The sequence below is a fragment of the Perna viridis genome, chromosome 2, assembly GCF_037379345.1.
Source record: "Perna viridis isolate PV_CMFRI_1.1 ecotype Kerala chromosome 2, ASM3737934v1, whole genome shotgun sequence".
In the NCBI taxonomy this organism is placed as follows: domain Eukaryota; kingdom Metazoa; phylum Mollusca; class Bivalvia; order Mytilida; family Mytilidae; genus Perna; species Perna viridis.
In genome coordinates this window covers 12938347-12966313 of record NC_142446.1, presented here as the reverse complement: position 1 = coordinate 12966313, position 27967 = coordinate 12938347, and the positions used below count along the sequence as shown (strand labels likewise).

The following is a 27967-nucleotide window of genomic DNA, read 5'->3' as shown; positions in this document are numbered from 1 at the left end:
TCGCCATCGTGAACTCGTGGATCGTTACGATGTGTCCATCGGCGCCGTGAAATCTGATTTGTTCAAGGTGTCATAGCTTTCCTTTCCTCTACCCGGACTTGACTTTTTGTCAGCAACTCGGCGGGTGTTTTTAGAAAAGCAGAGGACGCTTCCCCTACCGATGCACCTGGTCCATGTTTTTAGCGGCGTCAGAGTTGCTCATTTGCCTTTGTTACTTAGTATTATTTTAGTTAATTTGTATTCTTTGTTGCGTGTGTCTGTTTTCCATGTCTGGTCTTTGTCCCTGGATTATATTCTTTTGATTACGGCTAGAACCTTGGTTCCTTTGATTACTCCTCAAAACACCTAACTCCAAACAGCAATAAGTACTTCTTATTGAAATGTTTCTCATCTGTGACCATTACATTTCATCTAATCAAACTTATATGATCCCTCCACTACATACTGCTGGAGTATGTTTGGTTCTCTCTATAACCCTAATCACTTTCTGCTTATGGTTTAGCATGATTAGAGATACATTTGATAATTTCAAAACTGGTTAGTAAACTAAAATGCTCTCTATTGATTTCATGATTCTTATGACAAAAGTACAGTAGGGTGAAAAGTTATGGCTTTAGAAGTTTTGACCAAGTGAGCAATATAGGCTCCCTAGAGCCTTTGGTTGTAAAATTGGTATCACACAAGAGCTCAGAAGTAGTTTTAATCAAAACTAAGAAGTATGAATGGAAAACATTATACAACCAAAATAAATACTAATAAATATATCAAATATATATATTATTAACCATTTGTAATCAAAGTGCTGATAGCACTCTTGTCAAAATTTTAGCATGAAGTTCATGCTGAACAAAATTTCAAAGATTATATGATGTTAAATAAAATTGTGATCATACATTGCATTTTTTTAGAACTTTCCTTTTTAATTGGTGTAAACTGAAAGTCAATCTTTACTACTGAACCAACTCCACACACATTTTTGTTCCATGTCCCTTTTTCCCCCAATTTTAAATCTATCCAAAAGTTAATAAGCATTTACATTCAAAAGCTATATTATTAGAGTATTTATCCTACTTAACAATTATACTTAAATAAAACCAATATCAGCTTAAGAAAATAATTTCCTTAACACAAGACTTTCAAAAACAAGAAACTTTTATCAATTTGAATTTTCACGCCAATTTTACATGGTTAAAATCAATTCTCTTCACTTCCTGTTTATAAATGATAAAATATTAATGATAGGATGGATAATTTGACTTATAGGTGTGTTAAAATGAAAATATTTAACACATTTTATCTTTCCAGAAACATTACTGCAAGAGATAAATTCCCTAAATGTAAATTTATTACTAATTATCCTTCAAGGCCAAAAAGGAGTCCCTCAAATCTTGAGTTGATATGAAGACTAGATCTTAATTTTATTTGCATAAATAATAGAATATTATTGAGCAGATAAATTGCAAAACATATTTACTTGCTATAAAAGACATATTGATATGATATAAAAGGAATTACATTTGGACTATATTTTTGTGTAGTGTTCAGAAGTAGTAGGAAAGATCCAGTGATAGACTGGTGACATAAGGTATTTTGATCCTATAGATCAAAAACCCAAAAAATCTTACAGAGAGAGTAATCGTTTAATTTAAAGGAGGGCTTGGGACTGTTCAACAACTACCAAGAATAAGTAATGCTTTATTAGAAAGCTCTCTGATGTGTGGGGGAAAGATTCTTCTTTTTAAGGATTGTTATCAAATACTTGACAAAGCATTAAAGCAATAGTTTCTAAAACATTGTAAACAGACATTGGAAATTATGACTCAACATTCACCTATTTATACAGATCTGTAGATGCAAGTGGAAGTAGCAAAATAACTATTTCAAGAACCAATAATTCCAAAGCAAGACAAAGGAAGTATTGAAAAAATCTGCAAGCAGATAGGTTTTGTCATTCAAAACAATTTTACCCTTCTACTGCTATCTTTTTAACAGAAACCATTTACATATTTTTCATCAAGATTCATAGCTTAACCCCATGAAAATAAGTACAAAAATAGTTCATATTAAGCACACACTGATCTGTATGAATCACTTTTGGCATGGAATTGTGGCTCAAATTATTATATGATTAGATGGTAATTTTTTTCTTAATTTATACAACTAATCATGCCCTTAAATGCGAGCAAAAACAACCAGAGCAATATAAAAAGTAAATACAAAATAAAATACAATTAAAACAAATCTAGGATTAATAATTTAATCCTAGTCCTGACATTTCATATCAAATGTTTTTTTCTCTAATCCTGTATTATGTTGCAAAACATTTGCACCTACATCTGAAAGGCCTGATTGTGAAACCATATAACCAATGACTGAAATGTACTGTATGTTCCATTCATGCTTACATCTTCCTAATGAATGTATTAACTCATTGGTTTTTACATGAGTAAAATAACAATAAAATCACATTGTATAAAAATAACCAAGATATTAAATTTTAAAAAATAATGATTTTTACCTGGCTTCAGTCCTTGACAAATGCAACATATTAAGTGTAATACATGTGGTATTTTATAATACTATACTAAAGAAAACCACATAGAAATGATCAAATGCAACCAATTATACATTAATACTACAAAATGATCACTAATTACAAAAAAAATACATGTAATTGATAATTCATTATGACAAAATGTGAAGTAATAAGAAATGGTTCATACTGTAAGACCATATATATATATATACTTATCATCTTACACTCTCCAATGTAAATCAATGTTTTATAATGATTCAAAAAGAAAATTAAAATCAGTCCTAATGATATTCTAAGCAGAATTTGCTTCTTTTAGCCAGGACATCACTATTTACTGCATAGATTCTGTGTTGTATTCTATAGTTCTCTAGCTGTTTGTTGCTGAAATATAAAACATGACATTTACTTTTCTAACAAGACAGATAATGTGTCAGGACATAAATATAGTCAACATCTTCCACATCTCCATACATACTGGTCCACTAAAAATAATACAAAAAACAGAAAAAATGAGCAATGCTCACTAAATTGATACCCCACTCACCCATTTGATAACCAGCAACTTTTTACCTCCAAATTAAATTGGATCAAAGCCAAAATGGTAATACAATATAAAATTTCTGTGAAAGTTTGATTACATTTCATTTCATTATGTAGAATGAGTTGCAGACAAGAGACAGGTACCCCACATCTGGGAGTGATTAAGTCTATATTAATATATATTTTGTATGCATGTACCATATGAAATTCATAAAGACTGCTACTTTTATATTTACCATTTAATGTGTAGGTTGTCAGGCACATCCTGTCCATTTTGTTGCATACTTTGTTACAGAAATTGGCTAAAACACAAAAAAAAACATGTAAGTCATTTTAGACTTCTGAAGTTGATTTCACAAAAAAATTTTAAGCATAAAATTGGTTGCAATGCTTCTTTCTATAAAGAAGATTTTTTTCTTAATGTTTGGTACATGTATTTACTTCACCTAAGAAATATTTGACTTACATTTCCTCATACTTGTGAAAGGATTATAACCTAAAGCATCTAATATATCTTAGCTATTTTATAATAAATAAAAAAAAACTTATATTTTTTTCACTTGTTCAGTAGAGTTAATACAGTGTAAACAACAGGCCAGTCAATTAGATACAGTATAAACAACAGGCCAATCAATTAGAGACAGTGTAAACAACAGGCCAGTCAATTAGAGACAGTGTAAACAACAGGCCAATCAATTAGACACAGTGTAAACAACAGGCCAGTCAATTAGAGACAGTGTAAACAACAGGCCAGTCAATTAGACACAGTATAAACAACAGGCCAATCAATTAGAGACAGTGTAAACAATAGGCAAGTCAATTAGAGACAGTATAAACAACAGGCCAGTCCATTAGACACAGTGTAAACAACAGGCCAATCCATTAGAGACAGTGTAAACAACAGGCCAGTCAATTAGAGACAGTGTAAACAACGCCAGTCAATTAGAGACAGTATAAACAACAGGCCAGTCAATTAGAGACAGTGTAAACAACAGGCCAGTCAATTAGAGACAGTATAAACAACAGGCCAGTCCATTAGACACAGTGTAAACAACAGGCCAATCCATTAGAGACAGTGTAAACAACAGGCCAGTCAATTAGAGACAGTGTAAACAACAGGCCAATCAATTAGAGACAGTGTAAACAACAGACCAGTCCATTAGACACAGTGTAAACAACAGGCCAGTCCATTAGAGACAGTGTAAACAACAGGCCAGTCCATTAGAGACAGTGTAAACAACAGGCCAATCAATTAGAGACAGTGTAAACAACAGGCCAATCAATTAGAGACAGTGTAAACAACAGACCAGTCCATTAGACACAGTGTAAACAACAGGCCAGTCCATTAGAGACAGTATAAACAACAGGCCAGTCAATTAGAGACAGTGTAAACAACAGGCCAGTCCATTAGAGACAGTGTAAACAACAGGCCAATCAATTAGAGACAGTGTAAACAACAGGCCAATCAATTAGAGACAGTGTAAACAACAGACCAGTCCATTAGAGACAGTGTAAACAACAGGCCAATCCATTAGAGACAGTGTAAACAACAGGCCAATCAATTAGAAAACATTTCAATAACAAGAGGAAAATTTAAAGTATCTCCTTTTTACAAAATGTGCATCTAGTAAAAGAACAAATATTCTTTTATAAGTACAATGCATTGATAAAATGTAAATTATTGTTTGTGGAAAATTAATTCATAATTTATTAGAACTTCCAGTTAACAATACCAAGAAGCAACATCATAACCATTGCCAATAACATCATTACCTTAATTACAACAACTGTATAAATCATTGTAGAAAAATTACAAAATAGTGCTGAACAGTGAATATTTTTCACAATCAATCAAATGATTTTCTCCTCTCTCATTTTATAAAGTGCTTGGCAGAAAAGAAATGAGAACAATTTCTGTAGGAGTGGTTACACCTACATCTTCTAAAACAATTTCTATAGGAGTGGTTATACCTACATCTTCTAAAACAATTTCTGTAGGAGTGGTTACACCTACATCTTCTAAAACTGAAACAACTTGAATTCCAGACCTAATGTCACACAACTTGAATTTCCTTGAAAACAGCACCAAAGTTTTAAATCTCAATATACATTCAGAACATCAAAACTATAAATGGAACCCAAAATAGAAACTTTGATAATTTAATTTCAGATGTAACTAGTTGGATATAATTCTGCCTAAACAACACATTCATAGTTAAGATGTTTTTCTCTGTAAGTTTAACTCTTGTACCATAAATAAACACACAGCACTTACAATTCCTAAACTGCTCTTCTCTTCCTTCGCCATAATCCACTTGGTCATGTCCAGTCCTAATAGATCCCTGTTGAAGTTTTCTTTTCACACAAGAATCTATCAAAGCATCCATTAGTTTAGCCTACAAAAGAGTAAAATTAATTAGAGAAGAAGCAATGTAGCTTTTAAGGTTTATATTAAGTCTGATAAAACTAGACAAACATCCCTAAAATATGTTTGTGAGGATAAAATTTGATGTGTTTATGGAGTCCTTCCTGAGCTTGATATATCTCAACATATCTCCTGTTGTTTTATGGTTTTCCATTTTTTTTTATTTACCACAGTGACCAACCTAAATTGTTCCTAGAGAAATGTAAATTATATACCCACTAGCCAATTCTGAATGTGGCCTTATATAGATAGAGCATATATTGTAAGCAATTTTGGTTGCTCTCTGACATCAACTTCCTGGGACTTTCCCTCTTTTCACTATACATGTATAGAGTAATAGAGAAAATTTTGGTCACCAAAATCTCAGCTCACACTTGACAGATTGATTTCAAATTTGGAATGTGGCTTTTTTACATACATGTGGCATACATTGTAAGTGATTTTGGTTGCTGTCAGATATTAACTTCATTACTCCTTGGTAGATCCCATCCAAGCTTTTTCTATTACAAACAGAAGTTTTAAGGTAATCCTTAAAAATTAAGGCCATATCTAAGGGACAAGCCTAAATAAGTAATTTCTAAGACTCCTTCTCAAATAAAGAATTTTGCCTAGTCAAGTCTGATACAACTGCAACATATATATTAAACTCTTTTCACACAAGGCATAAGCAGATTGACATAACTAGTTTAGACACAATACTGTATAAAGGACAATATACAATAAAAGACCATATCCCCTGTTTTATATAAAAAAAGTCTTAAGTAAATGATAATAAAATGCTTCGCAGGGCATAGCTTGATATGACACCAGAGGTCTAATCCTGAACAGTTGGGGCAAGTATGGACACACCATTTATACATTTTGATTAGGATTAGATATTAGACAAAGATTAAAAATTTGACCAGAACTGAAGTGGTCACGTTTTGGTTATTATTCCTAAATGGTTCCAGTCAAGACCTGCAAAATCAATCCCAATCTTCCTGTAGAGATATGGCACCTTGTGGTACAATTTCAAAGCCATCCATTCCCTTCAACTCAAGTTATCATCCATAAATCAGAAAAAAAATACTTGTTTCTGGCCACTTTGTGACCCCTTTTTCTTACTTGGCTGAAGTCACAACCCCCAAAAATAAATTCCAGCCTTTCTTTTGAGGTATGCCTTTTTGTAGCAAAAAATTTATGAAATCCATTCACATTTCTTCAAAAAAGTATACTGTCATAAATAAAATATTTCTTTCAGGCCACTTTTTGGCCCTTATTCCTATAAGATTCAAGTCTAAACCTCCAAAATCAATCCCATTCTTCCTTCAGTGGTATGGCAAATTGTAATACAATTTCAAAAAAAATCATTAACTTATAGTTAAGTTATTGTCCTGACATCTGAAAAATGCATGATTCTGGTTCCCCTTTTCAGCCCCTAATTTTTAAGTCCCTAAGTCTTTAACCCCAAAATCAATACAAGTCTGAACACTGTGCTTAAGTATATTGTGGAACAATATCATAGACATTCTAATGCTTTAAATGGAGTTATAAAGTTGAATTCTATGAGATGTTTGTTTTAGACCCCTTTTAAGTCCCTAATTCTAAAATGATTGGATCCCCCAAATCAAAACCTTTTTTTTTGTGATTTAGAACCTTGTCATAAAATTTCATAAAGATCAACCAACAAATACTCAAGTTGTCGCACAAAAAAAACCAAATGTCTACAAGTGACAACCACAACACTGACGACAATGGCACCATACAAATATACGACCGCAAAATGTGGTTGTATTAAATAATGATTCCAAATTCATTTTCTAAATATCTGAAGATGTCAAAATACTGGAATTACTGTGCTCCAATGTTCCACTACTCATTGACCTATAAGTCTGATTTTTGAGCTGATCTTATCCAAAAGAAGCAACATCATTTAGCCAGATCCTTTGATCTCAACCTTCACTGTGACATTTTGTCTTTCAACAATCCCAGTTTTGAGGATTTAATGCATTGTTCTACCAAAAAGATTTTGAGAAAAAGGACAATACAGACAATATGAAGTCAGCTTCATATCTTAACATACTATTAGAGATCGATGGAAAGGGAAATCTCATGACAAATTAACTTCTCATTCCATTGCATCAACTTTACTGCCATATGCGGCTACATCCCTTCAGCTCATGCACATAGTTTTCATATCACAACTCATACATTATGCCAAATGCTGAGTTTTGTACCCTTTGTACCACACTAGACTTCTTTCAATTAGGCTTCTGGAACAGTGTTATTTTGATACAAGATTCAAGTTACAATTTTTTATGGTTGTTATCATGAGGACAGGTTATTCACCATGTCTCACTTTCCTACTCTGAATATGAAATTTTATGAGCAACAATGCAGGTGTTTCTAGAAAAGCTTTTGTAGAAAAGCAGATGATTACCTTGTCAATGCTTCCAGTTTTTAGTTCAGGTTCCTCATTAACTTTAGTTTCTATGTTATTTTGGTTATTTCATAATCTTTGTTGTGTGAGTCTATTTTCCTTGTCTGGTCGTTATCCTAGGATTATGTTCTTTTCGATTACTGTTTAAATCCTGGTTACCATGTTATCCCTGTCAGACATAAAGTTAGAGGGCACTTACTTGTCTAGAGTAGATCTGTAACACCTTAGTGATTTCTTGTCCCTGCTCCTGACATAAAAATTGAACCAGTAAACAGGGAATCAGATCATCTTCATCTTCATTTGTGTCAAGATTCCATGACAACTCTTCATAAGGAACAGCAAGTATTACTTCCTAAATAGATTGTAAATATTATTTTTTAGATAAAACCATGATTTTTAACAATCTGGCACAGTAAACAAAATCAATTAGAATTACTGTGAGCACAGCTTACAAACTTGAGCTTCTAATATAAAAGTATGATTTCTTAAATTATAAGTTAAAATATGGTAAAAGCTTTATTTCAACTAGGATAAAGAGCTTTGTGGAGCACAGCATGATATGACTTACAGTTCATTATATGGACACAACTGTTGTTGACACAATATAGCATAATTGGAAATTCAATTTAAGGTGAAAAGTTCTGCTTTAAGAGCCTTAAGACCCTAACTGCAAGAGATGTAAATCTGAAAGTGAAACACAGGCAGGTATTTTCAAAGGGAATTCAATAAAAAAAAATGTGGCCAAATTTATCACCTCTTTAACTCCGAAATACCCTATTTTGGTGTGTATAGTATGCACTTATATATTGTAAGTGGTGCAATCTTGAAGGTCAAAATGTGCAAAAAAAAAGACTTTTTTAAACACAGTCTGTGTAGAAGACAAAAGACCAATATTTTGAACTTGATCAGTCAATTTATTTACCTTGACACAGTATTTCCTACAAAAATGTGAAGGAAAGAAACTTATATTACACTTAAACATCAAGTTAACTTCAGGAGCTACATAAATTGGATAATTCTTAATTTTTCATTTTCAGCTGCAAAAGCATTCAATAAGGAGGTTTGACAAAAAAAGGACAACCTTTGCCAGAAACATGTTATTAAGACATAAAAAAAAATGATTTGAAGAAAATACTTAAAAATCAATACTTAAAGAAGTATTTGATAGTTAGATAAACTTTCTTTTGGTGACATTTCACTTCCAGTTTGTTGGTTTACATTACGCAATCTCTTTTTTTCTCATACAAAATCTTTTCATTTGGTGGCCGATTCTCATATATTGGTGCATAATGCATATGTCAATGCTCTGGAAATGATTTCTAAGTAAAAATGTGCATATTATACACACCGAAATATGGTAGTTCATTATAAGTCTATCCTGTAAAAAAATTGAAAAAAAAAAGAATTTAAAAAGGAACAAATTGACACAATAATGATAACTGAACCAACAAAAAACTTTTTCTGTCAATTCTATGATAACACCCATATCAATCTTTTTAGCATTTTTTTAAAAAAATCTCCAAAACTTATGGGGCTCTCTGTCATGTGCAGGGGGCCATGCTAATTTTCTCTGTATCATTCCAATTTTAGTATATGTACTGCCGAAGCAAGTACATCTCTCTGTCATGTCCCAAGGAATGATGTGTTTACTTCAAAATAATAGGATACATTTTACTCAAGTTATCATAAATAAACGAAAGTTAATGGACACCAACAATGCAGATTACAACAGGGTGATACCATACAATAACAAAAACTGCTTGCGGTCATATAAAAACTGTGAGTAAAGCCCACTAAAGATACCAAGAGCTCCCCAGAAATCAAATGAATTAAGTTGTTAAACAGGAAGTTGGTGTAGATAGAGTCTGAATCCCATGATAAAGCTTCTGATAAAATATCAAGTGGTGTAAAGAAACTGTTACGAAAACAATAAGGTCAAAATATTTTGAAAATTGCCAAACAGGAAGTTGATGTGGCTTGATTTGAAATCAATCCCGAAATAAGGCATACCTACATAAAAGCTTCTGTATAAATATCAAGTGCTTTTATCAGTAGAATGTTTTGAAAATGTCTTAAAAAATATTTTTTTTTTTTAAGTTTTTGAAATGTTTTGCTGAACTGTTTAACACACTCTCAATAATTTTTAAATAAAATGTTTTGAAAAAGGTCTGTGCTACCTGGCAAGCAGTTGTGAAATCAGTGTGTTAATCTCCTTCATCTGATGCTTTATTTCAATGATACATTTTACAAACATGAAACTAAATGAAAATGTGAAGATGTTAAGAAATTTGCTGTTTCACTGTAATAATGACTTAAGAATCTCTTGAAGAGGATAAAGGTCACTTCAGGAAAAAATATCCTTCAAAGCTAGTAGATTTACCAAATAATAATTGCTGAACTAATTATAAATCCACAGGTCTTTGATTGCATTTTCATTATAATTTGTTAAATATTTCATTTTAAAAATGTCATGAAATATATAAAAATACCATGTTTTTATGGACAAATATTTTGTAAAATATATCTATCAAACTTGGTAGAAGATTCAATTTGTCCTGTACCTAACATGAAATGAAGGGTTTCTAGATTACAATATAAATAATATTTAAAAGAACGAAAAAAGGAAAGTTATCGGGTAAAATTATCTCCCTTCATATCATTAAAACGTGCAAGCTTTATTGAAAGTCTGAGACTTGTTACTTTTGGTATTAAATTTACGGAAAATTCTAATACCCAAAGGGTAAAAATATGACAAATTTCAGGTGCCAAATTCATCAATAAATTTTCAGCCCTACATTATGGTTCTTGATAGATATATTTTGAATACTAATTCCAATGACCAAAATCACTATAATAAGACAGGTATCTAGGAACATTATAGTATTATTGTCAACAACAATTTTTGTTACTTTTTAAGGACTATAGATACTAACTGGTTTCTCCTTATCTATGACTGTAATACCATCAGTATTGATAGCACAAAGAACTTCTGTTTGTTGACATCCCATAATTGCCTTCTTTACTTTATGACATGGTTTCTCTATTACACCTTCAAAGAATGCACTCCTAAAGGGAAAACAATAATCTATCTCAATAACATATACTACATTAAAGCTTATCAAACATTGCAATTTAAAATGTTCTTTCAAAAAACAGTAAATATATAACTTTTGTGGCATCATAAAGTGTAAAATGGGAACTCATCATAATGCATTTGCCACCAAAATCTTTTTATTACTACCAGTATTTCATTTCATAATGAAATTGAAAAAAATTCTTTAAATGTGATTATTTTGGGTTAAGATACATTTTTGTCTTCTTACTAATACTTCTAAAATAAGGTACTAGTAATTAGATTAATTTCAAGACCTCCACTGCAAAAAAATATGACAATTATACATAATTTATTATGTTGTAGGCATGTCCATTGCCTAAAGAAGTAAAAACAGTGAGGTTTAACATTCTTCAATTCTCATTTTTAACCTAACAAGTAGTTCAAGCTAGTTTTAGCGGGTCTGATTTGTTCCTGAAATATAAGAAATTGCCACAGATAAGGGAATATTTTACACATAACCTGTGATGTATTTTTTCCAGTAAGCAGATTAGGTTCTTAACAGCAAGTGGAATAGAAACATTTGTAAGTACATGCAACTTCTTGTCAACTTTTCCATGGCTGTATGAAGAAGAAATAAAATTAAACGAATGTGTGAAGCAGAGTGTACATTTTCAATGAAATAATATATGCTTATCTAGTTTTGTTTATTGATCCTGATATGTGTCAATTTTTTTATTATTTGCTGTGGAACCTCCGTGTTATGGATCCAGACATAAGGACCTACCAATAAAATATCCAGACAAATGGACCTACCAATAAAATATCCAGACAAATGGACCTACCCATAGAATGAGTATTTCCAACAGATCTTCAAGTACTGTCTGTACAAATCTTTGACTTTACGTTTGATGTCATCATCTCTATATTGATCTGTGAAATGTTGGTGAGAAGCCATAAAATGTTCCTCACAGGGTGCAACTTTTGATCTATTCATCAGCTGAATTTTATGTCTGTACATATGAGATGGATAAAACTTGCTTAAATTTGCTCTACAATAAAAAAAAAAATAATGTACTGACACACTTAACAAGTCACATTAAGTAAACTTTCAGAATTAAGTGACAAGCATACAGGATATAAAAATTTCTATAATAACATTTGTAAGAGATCAGGTCAGATATGAATTTTTAGTACAAATGTGTGTCTGTAAATCTGAACATTCCAATATACAAATATACTCCTTTTACAGATAGAAGAATCAGTTGACGAATTGCATGGCATTTATCAAGCTTGGTATATGATCAAGGTTTTTTTTGCATTTTCTTACCTATACTGTGATAAAACATGATTTTTAGAATCAAACTTATCCAGATGTATTAAAGCCTGTATACCAGCCAAGTCATGGTAGTCATCAGCTTTCATAACATATCTTCCTTCTATTACATTGAACTTAGCTTCATGATACAGCAAACAAAGTATGTATTCCTTTGATGCCTAAATACAAGGAAACCTCATTTACATAAAAGTATTTAAATACCAGTATGAAATATTTTAGATTCTTCATATGCTTAAAATATTTTTCATGGATGATGATCTATGCATGTATCTTAAACATATTTAGTTCTTATTTCTTCAAAAAATCAATTAAAGCACAATTATAAATTCTAATACAAACACTAACCTTAAATATACTGAATCAAAACAACTGCACATTAACACTATTTGTCATAAGTTTTATTTGGATTTGTAACTTCAGTATGAATTTAGTTCAAGTTGTCAATATTAATTACAGTTGATGTGACACAAATGAAATGTGAAATAATTATATGTGACAATCTTTGCCTCAAATGTAAACACAATGTATTCAGGATGACCTGAAGTGCTTGGTATCTTTATCTTTCAAATATGTTATACTTTTGGTCTTCCATTTCTAGGAATGGAAGAATGCAAAGATATTATAACTAAATGCTTCACAGGGTGTAGCTTAATATGACTGCAGACTAAACCTTGAGCAATTAGGCCAAGTATGGACACAAAATTAAAGTCCTGAAAACAATGTTCTAACTCCCACAAAATTTGAGGATCATAATGTGTACTATTACATACTGTGTCATTACTATAAACTAAGTTTCCTTTACAGTATGTTCAGTAGTTCGAGAGGAGTTGTGACAACAAGATGTTTCAGTCATTTACTTCTGGAAACTAGGTTAAAAGGGAATAACTTCTACAAATGCTTTATTCACTAAGTTCAAATGTGCATTACTTGAACAAAATTTGAGGAATGAAAATTTCCTTGCGATATGTACAGCAACATATTCTTTACTTACTACAAACAAAGTTTCCTGGTGATATGTACAGTAACATATTCTTTACTTACTACATACCAAGTTTCCTGGTGATATGTTCAACAACATATTCTTTACTTACTACATAGTACATACCAAGTTTCCTGGTGATATGTACAACAACATATTCTTTATTTACCAAGTTTTGTATCTATAGCAGTTAGAGAGGAGTTATGATGACAGAGGAACATCATACCCATCACAACTTTGTTGCATAGGGATTAAATATCAAAACAAAAATATTCATTGAAGTCAAATACATGTACATTTGTTGTAGCTGTAAACATTTACACACAGGCTAAGTAAAATAGCCTTATATTTATGTAAAAAAAAATCTATTCTTTTTACAAAAATAGGTACAGTAGTTATATTGTAAATAAAAAATAAAAATTTCTTATCAAACAATAAAAATAAAATAATTTCATACAATTTTTATTTCTAAAACTACTTGTTAGTATAAACTAAAAGAAAAAGTAATAATAACAAAAGAGAGCAGAAAAAGGATATTATTATAGTGGAGTGAAAACTCGTGTGTAGTGCTTGTTATTGTGCTAATTATACCTTGTATGATCCACGTCCCTTTACAGCCTTCAATATTAAATGTGGCAGAAATTTTCAACTTTTAACAATAACTATATTTATGTGTATCCACAATATGTTACAGTATATGCTTAGGTTTTATAACAAATTAATCAGAACTTAACCAGAAGTCTACCTTCAATTATCTCTTCACCAGTCAACTTCAACATTATTTGAGTAAATATCTCAACCTTTCATAAAACTTAAATCTGCAAAGGCCATCAAATTATTAGAAAAGGATCATCTATCAGGGTTTTCAGTCATATTTTACCTATAAATATGTGCTTCTATATTATCCCGTTTTCAATATTCTTATAAAGAATACAACTCATACTGACAAAAAAACCATAAACTTTGGGACATTATTAAGGTTATAAGGGGTAAAATTATAAAATAAAAATCTTTGCAGGTCACAGCTTGATACAACCATAGAGGTCCAACCCTGAACACTTTGGGCAAGTATGGACATACCATTCAAGATTGATACAGCTCTGAATTTTGATTGCCTTTGACTTCCTAAATGGTAAACTTGTATAAAAACACATGCAAGCTTCAAATAGATAAAAACCCCAACACATAAAAAATTTTTAAACTGGAAAATAAATTTTTTTAAGTGCATCAATTCTTGAACTTTTACCTAGTGACTCCTAAAATAAATTGGCGTCATTTACCCCCTTTTTTTTTTAAAATAAATCAGTTGGTGTCTTCTTATTCTTTGATGGTCACCTTGTTTAAGGAGATAGACCTAGAGTAAGAGATATAACTCTTGAAATCAGTGATATGTTTGTATCATATTCAATATCACCAAAGCCGTGCAAGCTTTCAATTGAAATAGAATGAAATCAATCCAAGTTACTTTGATGCTTACATTAGATTGATGTCAAATGCTGAATACAAATGTTTCAATGATTTGTAAGAGTTGTGTCCCTTACCATAGGTCTACCTTCTTAACCTTCAAGGACATGTACAAAATATTTCCGACATAATGACCCGAAAACAATTTTGAATAAAACAAGCATTCTGAGAGTATTGCAAAACAATACATAGTCCCCAACCAGCTGTTTATATCACTGACCCAAATACTACCTTGGATCACCAAGTATAAATGACAAACTGAGGAAATGACCTTGATTCTGAACACAAGAAGTGATAAAAACAAAGACAAATAAGATGTTCAAATCCATTTAACAGATGCACATACTGTGACATTAGATAATGGTAACATTGTTATATTAACATACTGCGACATTAGATAATGGTAACATTGTTATATTAACATACTGTTACATTACTATGGTAACAGGTTTTCTTCAGAAAAAAGCACGTAAAAATGACCTAAAAGTTAGTAACTTTGCAAAAAAAATCAGCAAAGCGGAACAAAATGTAAACTTAATCTGCAACTCATCAAGGTAGACTCAAATAAGCTCAATATCTGCAACGTTCAGAAAACAAAAACAGAAAACTTCAATTTTTTTCTGTACTGACAGATGGACGGAAAGCAATCTAAAGTCCCTTTTGGTTAAAGCCGGCAGGGGGACTAACAAGAATTGCATACCTCTAACTGCATGTGTCCTTGCAATTTGACCTACCGTCCCAAAAATTAAATTGTCTTCCTTTCCTCTAAATGGTCAATTTGTATACGTGTAATCACTCAAACCCAAATTGTTAATTCAAAATAGCAGGATGTACATACATGTATGTACTAAATATCAAACAGAGAGCTTTCACAATTGAAAGGGGCAGATGAAAGGAAAGAGCAATAATTATATATTTGTGCTATGTAACTGGCAAAAACAGAGCTTACATATCAAATAAATTACAACAGTCATGCATGCTTTAAATTAAAACAAAATGTGTAATTATTACTTTGGTTATCACTTTTACCTAAAAAAATAATATAATTGCAGCATCAAGGACAATCCAAACTTACTATTGTAAATTCAGAAATTCAAATAGTACTTTGGTGTTCTTATAACTAGTAATAAAAAAAAAAAACGTGTTTCGATTACTGTACATACTGCAAGTTTTAATGAGTCTGCTTACAACCAAGATGTATTTAAAAATTTACAGTACTACAGTGTAATAAATGGTAATGAAACAAATTCAAATTTCTTCATGTAGCTAAAATTATACCTCAATTAAAGCTCCTTTTTTTATTTTTTGATGCAGCATATGTCATTATATTCTCATATTATTTATTAGTATAATTATAAGCATACAAGTCAAACCCCTCTGGATAATACACTAGTTTATAAAACATCAAAATATCAATCTTATTACCAATCATACGTACACTATAACACAATCAACATTAACTACTGACCTTCATTTCTTCATCCAAAGTGAGAAAAACATTTCTCTGGAACATAACAACTGGTTCATCTGTAAATATACAACTGGACACTCCATCTCAATTGAAAAACTTACTTTTGATATTTTTTAAATATTATTAATAAAAACTCTTGATGATGATGATGTAAACAACAGATTTGTTCTCTAGTAATTGTTTCTTTAATTGTTTTTTTTTAAAGAAGACAAACAAAGACAAATTCAAAAACGGCTTTGTATTAAATATAGAAGCCTGAATACAGAATAGTCCATCACTGTGTACAGTTAATACCATTAGGATAGAGTCAAACATATTTTAAAGATGTCAACTAAAATGAACTTTCCAAGAGGGTTTCAATGGCAACTATGAGCAGCAATAACTATGAAGGAACCATGAAAAGGGCACCATACGAAGATATCACTGTCAACATGCTAATCAGTTTCTAAATATTGGCATGTGAAGTTAGAAAAGCTTAACTTCATAAAAAAAAAAAATTCATGGTGTGGAGTTATAACAGACTTGTCATGATTTTTCTTAGCAGATGTAATAACTGTGACCATGTAATTATAGATAATGCAAAAAAGATTCATCTACTGACAGTCATCACTAGTCGTTCATTCAGTATCACAGTTGAATCAGACAAGTACCAAATGAAAGCTTGAATGCATGAACCAAAACACGCTGGTTTCTAGAAAAATTGTGGTTACACATGTACATTTTGTATCTGCAAAATTGTGACCAAATTAAGAGCTTATTCATTAAAAACATACCGGTATCTTCCACAATACATTTACTAAACAGCCTCAGTTAAGCAAATAGAACTGAATTCTGTCTACCGGTAATTGGAATACACAGACTTTCAGAAGTGCTAGATTATCTAAGAGTATTTGTGAATAACAATAAAAGAAACAAGGATTCATTAGCCCTATACCTAATCATGACTGCAAAAGGGGTTTTGTTCTTAACAATACATGAAATGATGACATTGGTCAATCAGTTTGACAGAAGCTGAGATGGCCTGAAGTAGTGTTAAAGTAAGGCCATATCTAAAATGGATTGTTCGCAGAGGACCTCCCATATCTCAAGTTAGTGTTACATTAGCCAGATATCTGCTGAGATATATGTAAAAATAAGTTCAAGCTGAATGTCCAAAGTTCATATTTTTTTGTTGTCAACTTAATCAATAGTGCAAATGCTTCCATTATGACTCATTAATGAATTAGAACCAAGTAATGAAGGTGGTTGGGAAACAGAGACTTATTCTGAGATAATCTATAGTGAAACAATTATGAGGGAAATACTTTAAGTAGAACTTAGGAAATTGTTTTGTGTATTTATTTAACTTTACCAACCTAATATACAAGGCTAATTGGTATTTTATTATATATGTGAGTTTCTGACAGCTTGTAGATTCTTTAGAAAGTTGCATCAGGATACCTTATAAAATTATTGTTACCTCTGGTTATTTCATCAGCATTAGAATCTGTATACATAGCACAAAAATCATCCCACAGCTGAGCAAGCTGGAATGGTTTATGATGGTTCTTTAGTCTCAGTTCTGACAAATAAAATAAAATCAAAGTTAAATTATTGATCTTAGGTACTTATTTTTTTTAAACTTTTTGAATATGTAAATTGATATATTATCCAACAGCTGAAAATTCAGCAGATTTGTTAACAATAGGCATAATAAGTAACCAACTAAGAGGAATTGTTGTTAAGAAAACAGATATTCTTATCACACATCAGACATCAGTTGAATATCAAGTTGCAGCATTATCACTTCTAAATACAGTAGCTTAAGAAAAATAAGAACTAAATGTACACAAACATTGAAACTGAAATACACATAGTAGTATACATAAACATCAGTCAAAGAACTACTACATGTGACAGCCTATCTATTATTATTTCTTCCAGATAATGATGGAGAGTCAACTTTATTTTACTATGTCTCTCATTGCTTTTGAGATATACTACCCAGAACCAGACTTCATCCTTTTAAACATCATTTTTCTAAACAGTTAAGGGTATAATCCCAGTCTGACCTACGTGATGTGGAACTCTGTGATACAATTTAACAGAAATCCATATAGTAATTATAAATTCCTTGGTTTGGTACCTTTTCAGTCCCCTAATTCCCAAACAGTTAGGGTCATAACCCAAAAAATCAATACCAACATTTCTTTTGTGTAATGGAACATTCGGAGAAATTTTTTAAAGATCCATCAGGTAATACAGGTGCCCCATTAAAATAGGCAGAGGTGATTTGGACAACAATACCATACCATTATACCATTACAAAAATATTGAAGTCAAATAATAAAAAGCTTTTCCAAGCACAGCATGACAGCATGATACGACTGCAATGGTCAAACCCAGAACAGTTTGGGCAAGAGTGGACACAACATTAGTTTTTGACATACTTAAGCATATGGACTTACAATTCATTATGGAAGCAACAACCTGCATGGACACAGTATAGCACTAAACCTGACATTCAATTTAAAATTCTCAAAATCAGACCAAAAATTCGGAAGTTGATTTTTGGAATGTAACCCCTTTGACCCTTTATAATTCTAAAGCTGTAAGAGATATCTGATTGAAAAATGAAGGCAAGTATTATCATAAGATATCCAGTAAAAATTTTTTTTAAAGTCGGACCAGAATAAAAATGTCAATTTTTAGGGGTGTGCCTCTTCGACACCTTATAACTGAAAAAACACAAGAGGTATTTGCAGATACAGATTTTCATACTGTATGAAATAATAAATAAAAAAAAAAAAAAAAAAAAAACTGAAATCAAAGCCCCCCCCCCCCAAAAAAAAAGACAAGATATTGAATGGAAATCAGGAAAAGGTATGTTTCTTGCCCCCCCCCCTTTTTAGCCCCTAAAGTTCAAGTCTTAACCCCCTACATCAATACAAATCTGACCACTGTGGTATAAAATAATGTGAAACAATATCATATAATTTCTATGCTTTCACTGTTAGTTGAATTCTATGAATGCTTGTTTATGCCCCTTTTTGGCCCCTACTTCTGAAATGGTTAGGGCTATAACACCAAAAATCAATTCCAACCTTCCTTGAAACCTTGTTATATAATTCCATAAAGATCAACCAACTAATACTCAAATTGTCGCACCAAAACTCAGTGTCTATGAATGCCAACGACATGGACATCAACAACAGCGCCATACCAATATACAATCGCACATTTTTTGTGATTGTATAAAAAATGTTTTACAGGTCTTACCAAGAAGAGGTGACACAAGCCATATGGAAAAAATGTTTTCACTCTCTGGGGGAAGTCCTCTCTGCTCTAGCACAATTTCAAACAAATCTGCTGCCTCTGCTAAATGTCCATCTTCTAGATTTACATGGATGCCCTTACGGTCTCTCAGCCAGATCACAATCTCAACAGCTGTAATTAATAAAGTTAAAGCCTCATTAAGGTATTAATTGAATCAGGAATTCCTGTTAAACATGTATAATTATTTTCTATGTGTTAGCTTGTTAGATAAAGAGAATTTTTAACAAATATACTCATTTGCAAACCTTTAGTTCTTCACTTCATATTACTTACCTTAATAACAGAGTTACACACCTAATCTGGTATACACTTATTTTATTCTTGTACTATATAAGTATGCAATGTTTAAATCCCCCTTAGTCATGACGTCATGACTAACCCTCCTTAGTCCCATAGTAATTCCAGATTCAATTAATACCTTGTTTTAATAAGCATATACTCCAACATTAATTTTTTTTTCAAACATATGAAGTAAAACAAGAGGTCCTAAAAGGTATAAGTTGCTCAACTTCAAATATAAAAAAAATATACAAAAATAAAATATTCAAACAATTGAAATCTTTTCCATATCTGATATATAAGCCAAAACTGCAAAAATGGCTATTTTTATAACTATTAAAGAACAGTGTTTCAGTGAATCTTAATAGGATACTTTTCTTACCACAACTTAGTTGAATCTTTTGTAGAGCTAGTCATAGAATCAACTCACCAACTGAAAGTTTCTTAATCTAAATAATTGAATTTCAAAATTTTTTTCAACTAGCTAAATTTAGCAAGTACTGAAAATTTACACTCAATAAATTTTAGTTTTTTGGGTTATTTCTGGACTTAACCTATATGACAAATAAAATTCCACTAGTAAATTTAAGCAAGTGGAAATAATTTCTATTAGCAAAATTGAATTTCAACTTGCATTTAGTAAGTATTCCCCCTTAAATTCGTTCACTGTTTCATGACAAATGTATTTGCCAAAAGCTGCAAAAATAATCATTTTTTGGCCTTTCAACGACTATAATGCTAGCCTAAAACCCCAAAGACAAACTTTTGTAGGGTTTCTCATAAGGATCATTTTAACAACTGAAAGATTCTTTCTATCTGTCACAGTTTTCTAGTTATAACAACAACAAACCCCCCACCCCCCCCCACAAAAATCATCATTGTATGTCTTTCAAGAGTAAATAAGGAGTTGTCATACAACTTGGACCTTTTGAGGACTTTTGTAGGCCTCATCATAGGAATCGTTTAACAATCAAAAACTTCTTTCAATCTGAAGCAGTATATTCAAAAAGTTATAAGCTAAAAATCACAAAAAATTATTTTTTTTTTTTTCTTGGAAGGACAGACACAAGACAGGGTAAAACAATATACTCCTCAACCTTTAGTTGTGGTAGCATAACAATGAAAAACAAAGTGATTTTCCATCTCTGATGACATACATAGTACTAAATAACTATCAAAATCTATCAATCTTACTATGTTTGGAGATATCAGAGCTTAACATCAGTACCAAGGAGACCAAGGTGATGACAATCAATGCACCAGCAGAACCTGTCATTTTAAATGAATTGCCTCTAGAAGAAGTAGATGATTTAACTTACCTGGGAAACATTTTAAGTAAAGATAACAGAACTGGAAAATACATAAAAGCGAGGCATTTCATAACAACTATTTTGGAAAAAATAAATCGTATCTTCTGGCCAAAAAATATCAGAAACAAAGACCTGCTCCAGATATTGCAAAAGTAAGTGCATTGCATTGGAAATCAAGCAAAGAATAATAATGAGATAGTTTGCACATGTAATAAGAATGCCCCTGAACATCCAAGATAGACCTTCACCACCTGGAAAGAGAGAGAGGTAGAGAGGTAGACAAAGAACTGTAACATCTGAGTAAGAGGAGATGGGCTACTCATGGGGACAAACACAGTTTGTGGCTACTTTTTGAAGCCTTATGTCTGGGACAAAGGGGATAAGAAAGTTACAAAATGAAGAAAAAATGGTATGGATAGACACTCAAGGGCATACCATCATAGATATGTTAAAGATGGCATATAAAAATCTAAAACCACAAGAAATATTTAATCCCAGTGCTGTTAACACTGGAGTTTTTTTTCTTGTGAAAAAAAAAAAAACAGTATAGTCATAAATTTGCATTTCCCATACAATTTTTGAAATGTTTTTTTCTTTCTCAAACGTTACAAATGAATGTTTAACTTAAATATTGATTTTAGAGATATACAGTATTCAACTTCACACCCATTTACAAATTTGTTTTATTTAACCTTTTAACAGATTTTTAATCCTGCCTAAATAATTAATTTGCAATACAATCACAAACTATCTTAATTGAGTATTTATTCCTACACTGAAATTATATTCAAATAAAGCCCATTTCAAATCGAAGTGCTGTTAGCACTGGAGGTTTTGATTCGGATGAAAATTGTAGCATGAACCACCTTTCACAGATTACATGATGTAAAATAAAACTGTAATCATATATTTGTGTTCCCATATTATTCAGATTTTTTTCCTCCGAAATGTAGAAACTGAATGTCAGTCATTACTACTGATTTCTGAAGTATAAACTACAATCAATAGTTGAACAGTATCCAACTTCACTCACATCTTCATATTTTGTTCCATTTCACCTTTTTCCTAAATTATAAACCTGTCCAAAAGTTAGTTAACATCACCTTCCAATACTATTTTAACTGCATATTTATTCTACACTGTGATTGTTCTCAAATAAAATTAATTTCAGCTTATGAAAGTAAAATTTTGTAAAACTAGACACTCTTTTATCTATTTGATTTTTCCCGCCAATTTTACTAGGTTTAATCACTCCTCTTCACTTCCTGTTTATTAATCATGAAATATTAATGATAGGATGAAGATCTGACTGATAAGTGTCTTAAATGGAACATTCTCAACACATATAATGTTTCTTGATACATCACTGCAAGAACTAAATTCCCTTAATGTTCTTTTATTACTAAACATCTTCCAAGGCCACAAAGGAGTCCTAGAAATCTTCAGTTGATTTGAAGAATAGGTCTTAATTTCATTTTGCAGAAATAATAAAATATTATTGAGCTGAACAATTGCCAGAAACATATTTACTGGTTATAAAAGAGACACTGAATGATATAAAAGGATTACATTTGGACTATATATTTGTGTAGAGTTCATAAATAGTAGGGAAGTTCCAAGCACAAACTGGTGACATACAGTATTTACATGTAAATCCTAAAGGATCAAAAACCCAAAAATGTTTTAAGATGCATCAATTATAGAATATTATTAAACTGAATAATTGCTTGAATTATATTCACTGAATTTGAAAGAGATATTAATTGACATAGTAAGAATTTCATGTGGGCCATATTTTGTGTAGTGTTTAGAAACAGTAGGGAAATACCACTGATAAAGGATCATAAAAGAAAAAAGAAAAAATAATAAAAAAATAAAAAAAACAAAAAAAACAACAAAAAAAACAAGAAAATATTTATATATACAAAACTGTACCTGCGTACAAAAGTACATGTGCCTTCACAGTAAAGCAAAAGATTAATACATAACAACTCATAATACACAATTGATTTAAACTTTACCTCCATCAATTGTAGGCCTTCTTTCTCTAGAGACTAAATGTTCATGCTCATCAAAAGAATCTGTTTTTCTATATTTCTGAAAAAGAAAAAGAAATATTCACATGAAAAGTAAACATGTCATTTGTAAAAGAAAAGATCATTAAGTTGAAAGTACATGTACTTGTAGGTGTGTGAATGCTCAATCTATAAAAACTCATCATTAGGTTAGCACTTTCATTGACACTGTTGCTAAGTGAATTGGTGAGATATGGAACTACAACTAGGCCATAGCTCACACATTCATATGATTTAAATTACCAGAATTGCTATCATTCTAAGGTCAGCATTTACATTGTAGATGAATGTAGTGTGTAGACTCACATACCAAAAAAATCAGTTCAATATATAAAAGTGGCAGTGAAATACATGTAATCATAAAAACTGTTTGTTGCGAAATGACAAGATGGTCGAAGGTAAAACTACATGTATATGTGGCATTGCCCACCCCTCTTCATGTGCAGGGCTTAATTAAAATGTACCTACAAAAGCACAAATGTGAAGTTTTCTTTTGAATTCAATTCATAACAATCATTTAAGCCCCAATTTTTTTTTCAATATTTATTACTAACAGTCAAGATTGGGTAGTTAATTTACTGTATGACCAGACTGGCAAATAAGATTTAAGTTTGAAACACTGGTGGAGAAGACTTTTTTGGTAAATTTATATCCTAAAATAATTTAAAATGGGAAAACTAGGTAATATAAAATAATTCCTAATCAATTGCATTAACATGAAAAATTGATTATCATTTACAGGATTAAATCATAGATTAAAACATCTTTTACAGTTAAATTTGTATGTCAGAACAAAAATATCAAGGTATCTCATTTGAACCTCATATACAAATTTAAATTTAAGAAAATCTAAATAATTTAACTTATTTAAATGTTTAATATATCAAAGGTCAATATCTATACACCTGGTCTAATTAAGAAAACCATATGGTATGGGAGATGATAAAATCAGCAACATTTGTCACTTTTTCACTTCAGCGATATAGGCTTTTCAGTGACAAAAAATGTATAAATTCAGCAACTATTTATTCAATAAATTTAGCAACATTCACCTGAGATTTTTATTGGAGAAAATACATTGTACATAGAATACCCCTTCGATTAGCCAGTGCCCCCTGCACACCACAGGGAGTTGGATTTAAGCAGGATATTTAATGTTTAAAAATTACATGTAAGTCCACTAAAACCAATGCATTATTTACTGTTCACTAAAACATGATAAATCACACCAAAATCAACCACTATAAAATCTGAAAGTTCTATTTTTACACAATTTACAAGTTGATGAAGCTCATGGTTATGTTCAGTTCTGCCATCCAAAATCATCAGGTCTCAATATTGCAACTAGCTTTGCAGGAGGTTTTGATGCAGTTCCAAAGATGTGTGCTGCTATAAGCTTTATCAGGCCAAAACTCGAACCCATCCAAAATCAAACTTTCCTTCCCCATTTGTGGTGCACTTTTCAATCTCCATTTTTAATCTAATTTTGAATTTTAGTCTAATCTTTTGGGTATCATTCAGAAAAAAGTATTGGTCAAATGGTAAAATGACCCAATATAAAATGTACCTATGGGTAAATTAAATCTTTCATTCAAGATCTATACAATTATTGTTTATTAACACATAAATCTATATTAATATCAATTAAAATACTTATCCATTTCATAATTTTTATTTATTGAATTCATTTACATCTTTTTTTACTTCCATCAATCAACATCAGCAGTTTATTTCAATTTTTTTCTAATATTTCACAGATAATCGATGTTGTTGAGGGCTCAAGCTACTTGAGAAAAACATAAAGAAGTGACTTCTATTTCAGAGAGAGACTAGGGAGAAGTGGGGAGTGATCTGGGAGAAGTGAATGTGTACGAGCATCATTTAGTAACGCCATTTTTTTTTAATTATATGTGTTATATGTTACTTACATGCACAGAATATAAGCAGGCATTTTATATGTTTATTCTCTTTTATTGAGATAAAAGTTACTTTTTCTATTAGCTACATGTGCAAGTAACTAAATTTTTTTTGACAAAAATGAAATTGAATATCTAATCTATACCTCTATCCCTTACCAAATTTATTACAGCAAAATTAATATATGATTGAGTAAAACAAAGCTTCTTGCAATGCATTGTCTATGTAGTTCAATATTTATGGTAGCATTGGAACAGAAAATTGCAGGCAGTGACATTCTGTTGGAATTTTCATTTTGTTCCGGTTTTTTTTTCCTGGTCCCACTTAACCCATAAAGATTTCTTGTTCAAAATATTCAGTCTCTTGATATAAGTTGATCAAGAGTATTAATAATTATGTTCCAATTTTTTTCCCTGGTCCCACTTAACCTATGATTTCTTGTTCAAAATATCCAGACTCTTGATATAAGTTGATCAAGAGTATCAATAATTATTTTCAAAATTTCTTACTGACAAATCAAGACTGAAACTTCATTGACAACTATGGTAGCGCTCGGTACAAACTTGTCTCAGGCTTAAGAAATGTTCCGTCGAAATTGAGATATTACTGGTCAGTTATTAAACAAGAAGATAAAAAGAAACGCTTCTGGTTTTCTACCGATTTAGATTTATCAATTGAGATAAATTAAACTGTAGTCCCAAGAAATTGCACAACAAATATGTACGTTTCATAACAAAATAAAATGATAAAATATGAATTAACGTAAACTGGAGTGAAAAATGTTCATCCCTTATCCTGTCTTAAACATTTGAAACAAAAAGCTGATTAGAATACTTCTTGTAACCGATTATTCAATAGATTTCAAAGATTTTTACAATTATTTATTGTCTCGAATGGGCGCCATTTTTGTTTGAATTGTTATTGGAAGAGAGATCACTCTGGTCAAACTACCACTAAAAGACAGCGTGAATTCACTTTGCTTTTGGTATTACATTGTATCTTAGGGCGAGGTCAGCAACACCAGGGCGACTATCTGGCCCGAATCGCCCAGCAGTGTGAGCCCTGGTTGCTGAATTTATATGCTATATTTACTAATTGCCTAGGATAGACGACAAGTCACTGAAATGATAAACCTAATTACTCAAAAGTCGCTGAAGTTGCTGAATCGATGATGTCACTGAATTTATATACACTCTGTTTCTTTACTAGAAATGAATTGAAACGTACTTTTCCACATCTCATGCAATTTTCAGTTCCTAACATACTGTAAAAATGAATATTTTAGCAAAACATTATTTGGGCACGGGGAAAAGTCGGTATTGGTATGGATACAGGTTACACATTTTAGACCATACCAAGGGCCAATACTTTCACTTCCAGTCATAGTAGTTGTCCGTCGTCTGGTATATGGTAAAAAAAACTAGGAAAAAATCAATGTTTAAAGATTAGTTTAGAGTGTAGGGTGGATTTATTACAGACATAGAATGTATCAATTTAATTTTAGCATCCAAAAATTAGTCAAAGAGCGACTTCAATGAGAACAAACCCAATTTTAAAAAAGGTGGTAACCACCTCGTAAATTCCCTTTTGATTTTTTTCCGATGTTCCCATTGCTTAGCAAGCATATATGTTACTAAAAATACATTTCACCAAGCCCCTGTGATATAATAGGCCAAGGGTACTCCTACAACGTAAGAGGTTGGAATTCCGTTCCTACAAACCCCAACTTCTTACTTCTGAGCACCATATTGCATAACACTCGTTCCACCGTTCTTTGAAATTGGCAGAATTATAGTAAACTATTTTCCATTTAAAACGTTTTATACAGTTTCTTTACCATTACACAGGAGAAGGTGACTAAACAAAAGAAAAACAATGACCTACCTGATGAGAAATCCTTTGTAAAAGCAGTTAAAATGAACTTCATATTCGGTTTTTAGCTTTTTGAGTGTGTAATTCTGGTTGATAAAATTACAGATTTTAAAATTTGCTAAACGAAAATATCAAATTAACCAATGAATTGCCATTACCAACTTTAAGTTCGTTTTGTCAAAAATATATTGTATTCCGTAAAATTAGTGGCCTAATTCAAAATTGCTGGTCATTTTGACAACTGTCTTCATTACAAATGTTTTCTAGGTATTCAACAAATATTTAGGACTTTTATAGTTCGATTTCCAGTAGGTTCAACTTCTTTTATGTAAATAAGACATAAAGTATTTTAAAACACATGTTTAGCTAATTAACATTTGCGTTGGCTTTCAACATGTCAGATGCTAGAGGTTAGGATGACATCAAGTCAGAAAATAGCTTGCCAGACAACCTCTAGCATTGCTGGAGTAAGGCCGAGGCAAGGGTAGGAAAGTAGGCAGGGACAAACTGCTACATACCGTCAGTAATGTATCTTATCAATAAATTTATTGAAAATGCATGTTGGTAGCTCTAATAAAACGATTGCAGTATAAATATATATCTCTAGCAATGAGTATGATGTGTTGCCATGTTCAGTAGTGACAGTACTAACTGTGGCGAGTAAACAAATCAATAATTACAATATTAATTTTTATCAAATGAAAAACAGTGCAGCTTATACATCAGTACAAATACACTGTAATTAATTATGAATTCCTCCTTTTACCATTGAAGGAATGAAAATAATAATAAAACAGATGCAAAATATAAAAAGGAAAGTTGTTTGCGCTTGTTTACCTCGGCCATCTTAGTTATATAGTTGACCATCGAAATGGGAAAGGAAACGTCCATTTTCCGCATTGTATAAGTTCGAATACGAAAACTTTATTTAGATTCGGCACAATAGAAATTAGACAACACAAGCTGTAGTGCGC

General features: G+C 31.3%; 1 protein-coding gene and 1 non-coding gene across 3 annotated transcripts; both read right to left on the bottom strand.

Annotated features, from left to right (window-relative positions):
* Nucleotides 1-686: 686 nt before the first annotated feature.
* On the bottom strand, nucleotides 687-27967 carry LOC148623688 (putative FERM domain-containing protein FRMD8P1). Of its 2 annotated transcripts, XM_088565725.1 has the most exons (13): nucleotides 27831-27967; nucleotides 23151-23226; nucleotides 19484-19651; nucleotides 17685-17786; nucleotides 16223-16281; nucleotides 13882-13908; nucleotides 12303-12469; nucleotides 11818-12024; nucleotides 10854-10986; nucleotides 8120-8272; nucleotides 5352-5472; nucleotides 3313-3378; nucleotides 687-2917 (listed from the first exon to the last, which is right to left on the bottom strand). In XM_088565725.1, exons 1-13 carry the CDS (start codon nucleotides 27891-27893, stop codon nucleotides 2904-2906), a joined length of 1356 nt encoding a protein of 451 aa, XP_088421851.1. In that variant the 5' UTR covers nucleotides 27894-27967; the 3' UTR covers nucleotides 687-2903. The 2 variants fall into 2 exon arrangements, with proteins under 2 accessions (XP_088421851.1, XP_088421852.1); XM_088565726.1 differs by lacking the exon at nucleotides 13882-13908.
* LOC148623689 (U6 spliceosomal RNA) lies at nucleotides 9431-9534 on the bottom strand. The gene has a single exon (XR_015920463.1). It is a non-coding gene; the product is annotated as a U6 spliceosomal RNA (small nuclear RNA).